Source organism: Ruditapes philippinarum, unplaced genomic scaffold (genome assembly GCF_026571515.1).
Source record: "Ruditapes philippinarum isolate M1 unplaced genomic scaffold, ASM2657151v2 ctg641_1_1_1_1, whole genome shotgun sequence".
In the NCBI taxonomy this organism is placed as follows: Eukaryota; Metazoa; Mollusca; class Bivalvia; order Venerida; family Veneridae; genus Ruditapes; species Ruditapes philippinarum.
The window spans coordinates 81,377-96,810 of NW_026858475.1; the positions used below are offsets into that span (position 1 = coordinate 81,377).

General features: G+C 31.5%; 1 protein-coding gene across 1 annotated transcript in view; it reads right to left on the reverse strand.

Moving 5' to 3' along the window:
- LOC132753276 (laminin subunit alpha-2-like) overlaps positions 1–15,434 on the reverse strand; it is an 84,389-nt gene that overhangs the window by 53,440 nt on the left and 15,515 nt on the right. The window contains exons 2-3 of the mRNA XM_060743728.1: positions 14,207–14,497; positions 11,328–11,638 (exon numbers count right to left, since the gene is read on the reverse strand). Of these exons, the coding sequence (XP_060599711.1) occupies positions 11,328–11,638; positions 14,207–14,497 (602 nt within the window). The remainder of the gene's footprint in view (positions 1–11,327; positions 11,639–14,206; positions 14,498–15,434) is intronic.

Below are 15,434 nucleotides of genomic sequence, written 5' to 3' on the forward strand. Positions count from 1 at the left end.
TGGAGAGATATTCCATAAAGAAATTGTTATTATTTCTAATTTTAGCAGAAAACGATGGCATAAAAAACATGTTTAATGAAGATTGTGTTTCATCTAAAGATGCAGTATCACATTTAAATCACCTTATACAAATTGTAATGAAAGAACTGTTTTTCTTTCTACATTATAATTATTATTGTTTGGTTGCGGAAATTGAATCAAATGGGACTTTCAACAAGAACTTTAGATTTTCATGCGTGGAATAATCCAACTAGCTTTATGAGTTTGGGTTTGTTTACTTGGGTGAGAGCATTTGACTTAAATAATGTCCAGACACAGTTTCCTTTTCATAATCTTGAAAGTGCAAGAGAGACTTTAAATTAACACAACAAACAAACAAAATCTTTGAGATTCTTTATACACCTCATAGAAAAGAAGCTTATATTGAAAGTATTCTTTGGCCAAGTAAACATAAAATCTCATCAAATAACTACAATCCAAGCCTACTTGAAATTATAATCAACTTCATCGCCTCCACTCAACACAAAAATTAAACCATGTTGAACTAAAGTTAATAGAAATATTTTCATGACAATAACATCTTTAACTATTTAATTAACTAAGCCTTGACCACAAATAGACAAGTGGGTGGGGGTTGAGGGGATTATTCAAATTTTCAGTTTGCTTCTTGGTTACTGTTGACAGCAAATCCTTTTGATAAAATCACTGTGGATGAATCTAATCATCTGTTTGTAAAGGGCTTTCAGTTTGATAAATCATCTGACCATGTCCGTAATGGACTGTTTAAGTACTTTGATCATTTTCAGTCAATTTAAGCTGCGGTATTCACTACATGTGGTCAAACACAATAACCTATGAAGACAAAAAAATGATATAGGGCTACTTAAAATTCCGATAATCATCAGAAATCACACCCTATTTTACTCCAAAAGTAATTTTGGCAGATAAATATCTCAAAATAGAGTTCACAAAATGAACATAATTGCCTATTTGTAATGCAATACTGATTTTATATGTTCTGTTTTAATAGAATATTTAGATGATCAATGATAAAAAAATAATTTAGCTGTAATGAGTTTCATCGTCACAGTTTTGACAAAAATTACCAAAAAATATGAAAGGTGTAAGCTGTTCACAACTGTTCTAGCCAGTTTGTTTTATTTTACATGTATAACTTCCTTTCAAAGAAATAGACAATTTATTTAAATATAAATGCAAGTATTCTAAGGACCAACATCATCTTTTAAGAAAGAAATGTTTCAATGAACCAACAAGGGTTAACACGTCAGACTAGAAATCTAAGGCTTGCTGGCCCCATGGGTTCAAACCCTGTCAGGGGCAAGCTGTTGTTTCCTTGAGCAAGAAACAAAATTAATTGCTTAGTACTGGTTCCAGATTTACAGATTTGACAGTGTTTCAATAAGCTTAATATAGCTTCCAACACAATCAAACTGAAATAAATTTGTAAAAACTAAACTAATCCCCTAATTTTTTTAGCAAGTATTAAATTAAAACCAATAGCTTTACAGAATATTTTATTATAAACTGGCCCACAAAAATATTGTAAAGCTATATGTCAAAATAAACAATGGCCATGGTCAGGTGTCAGTTAACTCTTGGATTGTAGGAGTCTGACCCAAAACATCTCTGCAAGGGTAGACAACATTATAACTTGAATTTGATCATTTTATACTCCAAAACCAAAATTTAATTTTCCACTTCAATCTTACACAGCAAAGTTAATAGGTTGGTTTAAATTCATTTACATAAAGTATTTGTGAAAATATATAAATATTCATGTTTTATTGGGACAATGACCCAGTTCCTTTTATCTTTTATGACAGTTATAAATCAAGTGAAAAGTACCTGATCCTTACAAAGTACAAGGGTATTGACAAATATTTTATCTTTTTCATGAAACTTTGGGCCACACACATTCAAGCCAATTTCTATACCATATGCTATGCTTACAAGCCAGTGAACAATAACTTGTTAAAGTAGTAGTTTAAAGTGAATGGCGTTGCACATGTCAAATTAAAACAATTAACAGATAAAAACACATCAGCTTAGGTAAAACAGTGCATCAACTGGCATATGGACAGCAAGTTCATATAATTGGTGAAAATATTGCACAAATCCATGTCTCCAAGATGTCTAATGTCAAAATAATATGGAAAGACAGACTTATTAAGGCCTTAAGGTGTCATTGTCAGCCTTGCATTCCAAGGATTATCACGGTTATACTTTTGTTTATATGTTTAAATTTCTTCCAGGTTTAACAATTTGAGAGGTCTGACTTACAAACTTACTATTATAGCCCAAATGCAGTAAAGTTTTAGTTCAAATTAATCATTTCTATGTTCTTGCCTGTTCTTTTTGCATTTCCTCTAACATCGAACCAGATGGTTCATGTAGTAAGAAAAAAAAATAGAAATAACATGACATTATTTCATATTGGCACAAGATAGACGGTTTGTTTGTTAATATGATTTTTCAGGTCTCAACTGATTATATCATTTTACACACGAGACATGGTAGTAATTGTCTATATAAACAAAGTCTGGGACCATTTCCAATCTTACATAAGCTGTTTTATTATCTACGTTAGTTCTGTGACTAATTGTTTATAATTATGACTAAGGCATACCCCTGCACTGCAACCTTGTGAACGTTTTACAAGCAAGCAGGTGTCATTGTAATTAGTAAATCACCTGTCAATCATTTATCTTATTGATGTATAGATCATAGATAATAAATTATGACACCTTTGTTTCCTCTGTACAGGAGATCTTTATCCTCATTAGGGTAATTAGCTTTCTATAAAAGTTTTGCAAACTTTGTATTGATTCTAAACAATTAAAGGTCACTCCAAATTTACAATAAGTTTGAGGCCTATTACTAAAGTAGTAAATTTGTAGTTAAAAAGATCCTTGGCACATATAGTAACTGTAATTCTATATACTACAGTAATGACCTGGAACCAGGTGGTTGTCATAAATTACTCCAATTTTTTCTTCAACAGAAAGAGTTCATTATAAACTAATTCAAACATTTTCACTTGACAAACAGTAAATAAAAAAAATTTCTATAATATATTTTAAAATCTTTAATACTGTATGTATATCTCAAGGAAATGATGTTATTTTAGATTATGTAACACATGGTGCAAATTACAGAGGTTATCATTTTTCTTAAACATCAGTATCTGTTTAGCATTTTCTACAGACCATTTTTAACCCTTTGGTTTGAACCTGTTTCCTGGCTTATTTAACCGATTTACAATTTCCTATGACACCTACAAGCGATGTTCATGAATGAAACTCATCCTCATTAGCTTATTTCCCACACATGTCACATTTTGTACCCAATTAAAGTTCATGATCTGTAACACTTCCAGACATACAACAATTACAAGATAATCATGAAACGACACCAGTGTTTGTTTTTCCTCTTCTTTTGATATCTCTATAAACACAGGGCCAGACTGTGTTGCATAACATAGTAAAGTAAAATAAACAAGAATACCGTTAATGCTGTGACACATTAAGAACAAGTTACGATAAATTAAATTTCTTCTTATTGCAGCTAATTGCGATGAGAATAAGTTGTCACACAAGAAACAATAACAAACCATTAGTCTGTTTTTTTCTTATGAGGTAACGTTTTAATATCGCAATAACATCTAAGCCGTTGCAGTGGAAGTTTAGAATGATGTGAATGGTGCCTATATACTGTGGGAATCTGAAGCAAGGGTGTATTCTTGCAGTTTTGCTTTCAATGCAGTAGGTCTAGAGACAGGACAATTTGACAATTACATGGCACAAGACATTTCATTAGTGTCAGAAACTGCAGCACACTACACATAACACAGTTAAGCATTGGTCTGACATGGGTATGGTTTACATTAATTTGGTGAAACAAGCCTTGCATTAAGTTGTAGGTACAACTCATGCTAGTGACCTTCCTTCTGATAATCATCTTGAAACAACTTAAAGAACTGATTTGGAAGGAGTTAATTATCAGGGGAGAGAATAAGGTTTTGAGTGACATCAGCTATTTAACATCATAGCAATATTAAATATCTTTAAATATTTTAAAAACATAAAATAGTGCTTTAGTCACATAGGGGTATTAAATAATTAAATAGACCTATGGGCCTTTCAAATTGATCAGGGGTTTACAAAAATGACCCATAAGACACTAGAGAAGTTTAAGTGAATACCCCCAGTGGCTATGCCATTCTGGAGGCGATATAACTTGCATGCAAAACTACACTAGGAGCACAATTCACTGAATACAAAATATATGGGTCTTTAAATAGTCAAGGTAAACGTGTGACATTGATCAGATAAATTCTGATAACAAATTTGTATAACAGTGCACATTATTAAGTCAGCTGGTAAAAATTAATAGTATGATATAATAATGCCCACTAATTTGTATTCTTTTTTATCTTAACTATTGGCTGAATAACAAACAAAAATATTTTAGAACTCTCTGAGTTACAATAATTATGTACCAATACAGATGTTCTTTATTTAACCAGCTCAAAATAAATCTGCCAGCAAAAATTGGACAAAGCTGTTATTGAAATAAACAAACTATTATAGTCTTATATTGTTGGTACTTATATACTAAAATTAGGTGCTGTATTTTGTCTGAATTAATTCAAGGAAGCCAAAAACTCGGGTGTGGTTGGTAGTTTTCACTCCGGATCACAGCAGGAAGCCATATTGAATTTACCAGAGCACAGTTCAGCCACCGTATTGTGCAGTTAATTACCAGTATTAGTTGCCTTCACTTTCACAAGGAAGTGAAACTTCTGTAGGTACTGTGGGAATGACCATAGAAAAGATTTCATGATCAATCACATTGAAAGTGACCTGCACCATCAGGGAATCGAACCCGGGTCACCCGATTCACAGTCCAATGCTCTACCTATTGAGCTAACCGGATTATCCAAGCCCTTGGGGTTCAGCTTCCTCTATGTAGTGGTGCACCATATGAGGATATGACTTTGACATTGTAGGTGCAACTAAAATACCCCCCAATATGGAAATTAAAAAGAAATCTACATTTTGATAGCAGATAGTTTATGTATTTATATTTAACAAAAAAATAAATGTAATAAAAATGAAAATTTTAACAATTTTTAGTATTTACTTCTGTACTATATAAATCAGTATATATTGTGCATATTATATAAAGTACATGTAGTATATTTCAAACTTATTGAATAATAGTTCAGATTTTGAACATGGAAAACACAACCTCCCATTGATAAATAAGGTATAAACCTTATAACATTGAGTCCTGTGTTTCAAAATTTACATGTATATTGTGCAACTTACATTACATGTTTCTTTCAGCTTTAACTGTTTTTAACAATAAAATAACAAATGAAATTAGCATAGTTCAATCTATTCAAACATTTACTGAACTGAATTTAATCTTACATGAACATTTGAACAGTTGAAAAATTACATTATTGGTATTCTGACTATAGTCTGTTTCAAAGTTGTAATTATTATCTACACGAATTTAAATGTGATAGGCTGTGGATTGTTTATCTTCATAAACCATTTATGATTTAAGGGTATATTGTTAAGGCCTGTCATCACCTACAGTTCACTTTGAAGTGTTTGATAGTCTAGTACAAGAATATCTTGAAGATAAACATTCAGTAAGAGTCAAATCAAAGTGTCTTGAGGAATTTTTACAATAGGTCACCAATCTTTTCAGACATTGCTATCTAGCCAAGTTTTGTCAATAGATACCACAACCAATGCTGCAAACTTTCCTATCTCCAGATGATATGACATTATAATAGATTGAATTAAGAGACAAAATTACAATAGTTCAATTAATTTTGATTTAACACAATATCTTACATAGGCTTATATTATTATTGATTATCAGTCCAATAAACAGTTTATAATTTGAAGTACATAAAAGTCCATAATAAAAATTGTGAGTATAATGTAATGTTATCAAAAGTGAGAGATTGTATATGATATGAAAAAACTTACAAAACAATTATACCTTAAAACAATTTAGATAAATTAACTATAATCTATTGGATAATGACAGACATGATGGTATGTGAAAATTGTCACAAGTCTCGTTTAAAAAGCATTATGTCATTGGTGAAATAGGGAGAGAGAAAAATTGTTATTATTTCCAGTCTGACCATTTTGACATTGTCACCAACAACCACAAATATAAGCACAGCTTTCCTCCTGAATAATGGTGGCTCTGTATTTTCTTTTTCTAGAAAAAAAAACTTTCTTGATTCTCAGACATTTGCCCACCACACTCCCTTTGGAGGTGGCAGACATTTGCCCCATTTGTTGATTTTATTTTTAACTTTGAAAGGTTCCGGAAGTCTCCCCCCAACACACAGACACACACACCTTTTAAAATTTCATGATGTGGATCTTCACTGACGGATTATTGTCTAGTCACTTCTCTTCAAAAATGAAAACCATATATCATTTCTTACATGTATGTCAAGCATTTGCAATCAATTTTGGGTTCAAATATTAAAAAAAAAAAGTAAAAATAATGACATCTTTATAATCTTTTGACTTAAAACTAGAGCAAATTGGCTTGATATAAATACTTCCTTATAATTATTATGTTTATTAATATAGATGAAAACTAAATGTCATCCAATAATTACACCATATAGATTTATAATTCAATGCAATGCAATGAAACTTAATTCAAACCTACTTGAAAGATCAAAATCAGTTTTATATTTTCCTAAAGGCTCATTCTATTTATACAGCACTATTTTAACAAACACTGATTTCAGACATTAATCAAATGTAAATTATGGACTAAATTCCTTTTACACACAGTTATACACCATTTATAATCTCAGCAGTGTCCCACATTCACATTTGCAATCTTATATTCAATGAATGAGCGTTTCTTGTTTAATGCAATAATTTGTTTTAAAATGAACACATAACAAATACATTTCTTACACAATAATAAAGCAAAGTAGATGTTAACTGTTTATACAAAAAGAAAACATATACACATCAAGAAAATCTATATAAATAAAGAAAATTTGATTCATTGAAACTTCAGGAAAAACTCATTTACCTGGGTAATTAACAAAAATTGGCATTTGAAATAGAAGATAAGGTAACCTGCACCACTAATCAAAGGTAATCAGGGCAAATTTTAAGATCTTCAGATCCCCATGACTTAATGAGGAGCAGAAATAATTGACACCACATAAAGATAACAATTAGCTATTGTAGCCGTAATTATTCATACATCATATACATAATATAGACAGAATTTAGACTCAATATCTGACATAATTTATGATCTATGACTTAAGCATATTCTGTAAGAATAACAATTTATAATTTTAAGAAAAGGAACAGCTGGCCAGTTGTTTATAGATATCAAATTATTACAGTACTTGTTCTAGTCAATACCCCTTGAAATATTTCATACAATAATAGTATTTCTTCAAACTTTTTGACTACAACACTATAAATACACATTCTACCAGTACAGAGACAGGCCAGGTGCAACAAATATACCAGGGCCAGGTCAGTTGCCATAGGTACAAAGTCAGGCAAGTTGCCACCAGTACAGTAAAGTCAGTTACCACCAATACAGACAAAGCCCAGTCAGTAAATGCCACCAGTACTGACAGCCAGGTCAGGCTACTAGCAAGAGCCAGGCTATGGGCAACAAGTACAGAGCAAGGTTATGTGCCACAAGTACAGAGTCAGGTCATGTGCCACAAGTACAGAGCCAGGTCATGTGTGACAAGTACAGAGCCAGGTCATGTGCTACAAGAATAGGTAAGATGCAACAAAGTCAGTCAAGTAGCAACCAGTACAAAGCCCAGGTCAGATGCAACCAGTACAAAGTCAGTCACGTAGCAACCAGTACAAAGCACAGATCAGATGCAACCAGTACAAAGTCAGTCAAGTAGCAACCAGTACAAAGCGCAGATCAGATGCAACCAGATACAGAGCCCAGGTCAGATGCAACCAGTACAAAGTCAGTCACGTAGCAACCAGTACAAAGCACAGATCAGATGCAACCAGTACAGAGCCAGTCATGTAGCAACCAAAACAAGACCACAGATCAGATGCAAACAAGTACAAGAGTCAGTCAATGTAGCAACAGTACAAATCACAGATCAGATGCAACCAGTACAAAGTCAGTCAAGTAGCAACAAGTACAGAGCCCAGGTCAGATGCAACCAGTACAGAAGTCAGTCAAGTAGCACCAGTACAAAGCCCAGGTCAGATGCAAAGTACAAAGTCAGTCAAGTGTGCCAACCAGTACAGAGCCCAGGTCAGATGCAACCAGTACATGAAGTCAGTCAAGTAGCAACCAGAGCAAAGCCCAGGTCAGATGCAACCAGTACAAAGTCAGTCAAGTAGCAACCAGTACAGAGCACATCTGTGTAGTCTGACCAAACCTCACAATTACAGCTGTTCAACTTAAAATTTTTGACTTAATTCAAGCAGAACATTTAGTTCCACAAACTTAGCATAACTGAACTGCTTGTTTGGTTTTTTATCCACTGGATTTTAATAGGTTACTTAAAAAAACATGAATGAATATATTTTTAACACTGCCATTGATTTTTTTCAATTTTATGAACCAGCGAATTTCAAATGTTCAAAGTTTGTTACAATAGTGGGTTTCAAATGTTTCACCCCCAATTAAACACATAAACAAAATTACTGGTTGCACGACATTGTACCTTATCCCAAATGTTAAGGTGTTTACACCTCAAAACATAGATTCTTATCTAATGTCAAATTATTTTGCCATAAAACTGGCTTTCCTTTCACAAGGTAATGACAAATATTTGAAACTTCTGAAAAGAGTCAAAACTCAACATGCTATTTAAGCTATCTATATGTGGTCAAGCAGAAAACAAGCAAACTTGGACACTGATAAATTACAGGCTAACATCATTGGGGCCCCTTTAATGAAAGTTGTGACAGGTCACTGAGCAGTTAAACACAATATAATGTTGTGATAATAAATCATTATAATAGAAAGAGATTGCTTTCATAAATCAAATCTTTGCAGCCTGAATTAACTGCAAAGTTTTAAACAAACAGAATGATATTTCACTTATAAAGTTCTGAAAATTGCAAACCAACTGCAAAGTTTTAATTGAACAGAATGATATTTCACTTAAAAAGTTCTGAAAATTTTGCACAAATGTACATAGCATTGGTCAAATGTTTCCAAAAATACAGGATTTTTTAATAGAAACGACTGTATCAAGTTTCTTACCGCTGCAAGAATTTTTACTTACTTACAAGTAGACAAGAAAATTGTGCAATGTATGTGAAAATTATGTTTAAAGTTCACAGTTCATATTAAAATAACACTGTATGGCAATGTCAATATCAACCTTAAAATGAGAGAAAACAGCTCTTTTATGACAAGAAGGAATAAAAGATTACCATATATAGGTATTCATATAACATTAAACTGTGAATTTGTTTCATTTTAATAACAGTTACAGCTGACAAAATAAATCATACTTCATAAAGTAATTGAAAAATAACTATCTTTACCAATCATCTGAATTACCTAGGCACATTCTTTCAAAATCAAACCCACTTTTACTTCTTTTAAATTGTTTCACTTTTTTTCAAATTACATTTTTTGATTGGTTTTGAGTAGATTTGCGATAAAAAAATGTTCAGTTATTAATTTAAAGTGGGAGTCACTATAATCATTTCTGTTGAATAAGATACCATGGTAACCCATACAATGCTTACCTGTAAAATACTAATTAACTATTAATGATTCTTTTATTGTTCTTTTTTCAATGAAGTCTAATAGTTAAAAATTATTTTGCCCTTTTTCAAATTTTCCGGGATATTTATAATTAATGTCAATAATTTAGGAACAGGAATTTTCATATGCATGATTGCTAGCTCATTAATATAATTTTATGACTGGCCGGACTGGTCAAAATAATTACAGAATGTAGAGGAACATTAATCAGAAAATTACCAATTATCATAAATGTGGCAATGCTTTCTTATAATACATCCTCCAAATCTAGCCAGAGTTAAACTATTACTATAGTAACAATAATCATCCAAACTAACAGTTACTTAAATATTGACAAAGCAATGGCATGCCACTAGTTATGCCATATTTGGAGGCCACAATTATTAAACTGACTTAACTCAGCTCTAGCATTTAAAATCAATATCTAAATTAAACAAACTTTAGACAATATTTCAATTTCAAATAAGGGCAGGTCAATAACATTTAATTTATTAGGGTGAAGGAATACTGCAGTCTGAGTTCTACAAAACATAGAGAGGATATCAAAACAATATTACTCTATATAAACACTTTTAATCCCAGTATAAAAATTCTTATTTGAAAGAGTACACAAACAACAACAGAAACACCCAAACCCTCCCAATTTGAAAGTAAAATTTAATTGGTATTTAAAGATGAAAGTAGGTCTCTCAAAACAGCTCTAAATGTCAAAATGTGACAGGTGGACTTATTTTATGTGAAAGTAATTATTCAATTTCAGGTTAAAGAATACCATTCATCAAGTAGTACAGGCTATAGGGGACTATCTGATCAAGCTCATGATTAATGTTCTTATTACTTTCATTGTAACTCAAATATTTTACCTATCTTTATCAATCATGTAACACTGATTCAATTAAGGATATTGTTACTTTTAACAGGTACTTTTTTATCACGAAAATAATTATCCACCTTTTGATTGAAATTTAAGGCGACCATATGACCCTGTTAGAATACAGTTGACTTAGATAAATGGAGTAACCACAGGGGTATTATTATAAATTGGTAAATTGTAGAGACCTCTTTTTCTACTTTTTTGCTATTAGTTGTAGTTATAAATAAAAACAGAAACCAAAATAAAATGTGTTATATTACAACCATTAGCTTCAAGTTACTGTCAGTCTTAAAACTGGTGAAAATTTATTTGTAAAGAAAAATAAACTCTTGATATCAATTCACCTTTTTAATAACAGTGAATCTAACTTTTTATTTAGAATGACAATTGCCTCCCTGTTTAATGGCTCATAGGAAAGACTGGACATACCTAACAGTGTTGCCTTTTTAATCAAAGTCTTTATTATTGTTATTATATTGTATATTGAATTAAGAATAATCATGTAAATGCATTACTGTATCATTAGCCTCAATAATGTCAACAAAAAGAAGTGTCATGAAACTATAACATATAGATCTAGCTATGTTGTTAAAGGTATGTATATATTTTTAGTTATATTCAACAGGTAATGTGAAACAATATTTACCAATCCAAGATCCAGTGTAAGAGTGACATAATTATATTCCCAACCATTGCTGATGGACGGACTCTGCCACCATCGATTACTTCCATCGATAGCATTAGAGACCGGATGTGCCGTACCAGTCTCGTCTAACCGGCCAACACCAGCTCGTGCATTACAGTAATCACAATGGCTGGTATGTGGCATAAGATCCACGTGCTCAACAAGTTTGCAGAAATATTCAGGTTGATTCTCCCCGCATGTGGCGTTGGCTGAGATACGAGCTCTTGTAGCAAGATTAAGGATGTATGGAAATAAGCCCTGGTTCTGTTCAGCTGTAATTTACCATACAAACAATTATTAGATCAAACAGTTACATTAAATATCATTAAAGTACAATTTAATATATCTGTTCAGCAACAAATAATTTGACAAAGACAAAAGTACTTGCCTAAATTAAGCAATTACATGAAGCACTACTGCATTATTGTATTTAACAATTTAATGTAAGCAAATGTTTAATATAAAAGATACATTTAAAAGCAACAAAAGACAAACATATAATCTACATGACAATCTCAACAATAAGCTGTTATGTTATGGTGAATAAACAAGTACATAAATGTTAGAAAATATGCATTTTTAGGGCATCCAATTTCATAAAATTAATGGTTAGCAATTTTACAGTTATCAGATTGCCAGTTAATTAATATTCTCTGTCAGCCCTAACTTCTGTGGTCAAAAATCAGTGTCAAATTTTCAAGTATTTTGTGGTTAATGTATGCGGTCAGACACCTTAGGTTATGGTTCTATACACCTGATGTATCAAACAGCCGTGTGACTTTAGACCTCTTGATATGAAAGGCTCCCTGTTTGTTTGTAAATGACCCATCTCTAAACAATAACAGACAATACTGTCAATTGTAACAACAATAACAGACCATGCCCCATCCACAATGTTTTCTTTGCCGTAACATAATATTGTCATAAGGTTAAGACAGGCTTGTGCTTTAGTGGTAGGCTGACTCAAAAACTATTTGTGTCAATATGATACATAAAGTAAATATTGTGACAATTGAAATAGTAAAACAAAAAATTTTGGACAAAAAAACTTTAAGAAATTATAAATGTAATTGACCATGATTGAAAATTGGTCATAAACCTTATATGTTATCCATAACAAATAAAGTTGTTATTGTCATAATAGATATGATTTTGTTGTTTTTACAAGCAATTATAATGTAAGAAATTTCCTATTTATGATACTCATTGTGATTTAATCATTTAATGTTTTATCACATGGTATTGCATGTACTAAATGAAATGTGCCGGCTTTCTTGGTCAAAATGGGAAGTAAGCTACCAGCAGGGTAAAAGTAAATAAAAGTCTAATGACAAGTAACTCTTTCATGTTTGATGAAAATTTATGAATGCCCTTATCATGAATCTTAAATTAGTAACAAAAATACTTCCATAAATTAACTGAAGAACAGTTACAATAATAAACCAAATAACATAATAACAGTGGTGCAACAGAACAATAACATAGCAGTGTAAACCAATAATAATTTATAAGCATGCAAGTTTTATTTATTAACTGATATTTGAACAAATTAATGAAAATTAAAATTTTAACAACAATGCCCATTAGCTTACCAACAAATGATTGAAGATTATCTACAGATGACAATATTGTGATATAATGAAGTAAAAGAGGAACATGAAGAAAAAAACAACTTGAAGTAACTTAAAACTTTCAAATATTTTTTGGTATGGAATATTAAATCTCCAAAAGCTTTTTGACAAAAATAAGTTATAAAATATTCATAACTCTTCATGTCAGAATTCTTTCAGGAAACACTTTAAGTTAAATAGCAGATACATAAAATACAAGCTTTTAAGCAGTAATCTTAGAAATAAACTGGAAACTAATACTTCAAAAAGATACTTCAAAGAAGTATAAAACTATTCATTTTTTTATTGCTTATTGTATAAAAATCTTATCATATACAGGAACAACAACTGTCTGATAAGCCATTTGGCTTGCATTCATGTAGGGTCAATATAACTTCCATCTCAACAGGTTCCAATTACTATCTACCTTTATAATTTTTACCTCCACTACATGGGTAATAAAGACTTTGTTACATATAGTATCATCTGATAGCAACCTGGCGATTCCAGGCTTACTGAGCACACTTTACCATTACAGGTTGCCATTAATTCTGATCATTAACAGTCTAGCATGTCAGTTAAAATTATAATTACTTACTTCTGAGTGAAACAATAAAGACTTTAATCATGCAGTAATTATAAAATTTAAGTACAAAGCAACTTGGAAACTGTTAATCAGTTTAAGCTGATGAAAACAATGTTGCAAGTAATTTGCAAATAATTTAGCCTATACTGCCCCAAATTTTTAAAATTTGTTCTGAAGTATCAAAACTTTATGCAACTATGAGTGCAGTCAGTGGTAGCCTGAAACATTCATAACAATTTTTATTTGTTTCAAAATGTTCATAGACTGACTTCCTGGTAAATAAAATAACTTTCCTATCTATTTGCATTAAAGAGATTGTTCTGCTTATTCAGTCATTAGGAATACAAACCCTAATGTAATGTTTTTGACATTTGAATGAACAACACAGACAAAAACCTTACGTTTTTACTTTTTATGTATGATAAAATCCCTCCAATGCTTGCCGAAAAAAGTAATCATTCCTTGAAAATTTTTCATTAATTAAGTTTATTGAAAATATCTTACAATATGTACATAATAACACTTTCAAGTAAAAATGCTCTAAAAATGAAAAAAGATAACTCACAAAATGGTAAACGTTTTTTAATATTGTTACTTTTTTCTTAAAAAAAAGTTTAGATGCCTGAAGCAGCAGTGAAGCTTACCCTGTGTTTTTACTTTAACATTGATGCCACGTATAACTCTCGATCCAGTCTTACACCTATACTTTCCACTGTCGGATTTCCTTATACTTTCTATACGTAGATTATAATATCCATTGGCATGGTCCCCACTTAATGAAATCCTTGACCTTTGGTCTGCTGTAAGGTCAAGGCTAACTGTAAGGCCCCGTGTATAGTGCTGGAATCTTGGTGGGCCATCCCATACTATAGGTAATCTCCTCGAGGGTTTGGGACAGGTTAACGTTACTGATTCTCCTTCATTTATCTCTAACCCTGAAATATAAAAGTAAATCATGATTCATCTTGTTACAAAAAAAGCAATGTATGTGTATTTTGTACACAAAACTTCCTATAAACACAGCAGTTACTGTCATGCCTCCTTCAGTATCTGCTTTGATTTTTACACAGTCCAAATTGTCTGTTTAAGCAATAAGCATCAATGTACTTTTGATACTTTTGTTTGATTATGTTTGATGTCACACAAACACTCTGTCGTCTTTTCAACTATATTTATTAATAAAGACCAGATGTCAGGAGCTCTCTTTGGATAACTACAAGTAAGAATCAACAGCCTTCAAAAGCTTCTACATGTGAAAGAATCCAAAGTTCCTTGAGCAATTGACAAACCCGGGTTGCTAGGGGTATGTGATTAGATGTCAGCAATCTAAACCACTTGACCACAGAGGCCCCTCATACATATATTAATTAGTAACTGAGCAGTCAAGTGTATATTGTCACAGTCCACACTGTAAGTTTTGCTCTGTACTTTATTTTCAGTATAAAAGAATAAACTAATTAATTAATTAATTAAAATTAATTTTTTACTTGCGATCATAAAATTCTATAGCCAAACAAATTATGCGCGAGACTTTTATTATATAGACAATGGTCGTCCTTCTATGTCCGACATCTATGTAATATCAATTTGTAAATTGTATCGGTCTGTCTGCAAATCTCAAAATATCGAGACTAAAAATTCTAATGCCTAGATAGAAATGTTAAGATTTTAAACAAAACAAATAAAATTGATAAATAGAACTGTACAAAATACCCTCTCACATTCATTTCATAGTATACAACATAAAAACATTGAAGTGCATTCAAAAAAGCATTAACAGGTAATTTAAAAGTTAACTTTCATGCACATCTATTGATCTACATGTATAAGGTATGTTTAAATGTTAATGACATGAATTCTCAACAAAGAAAC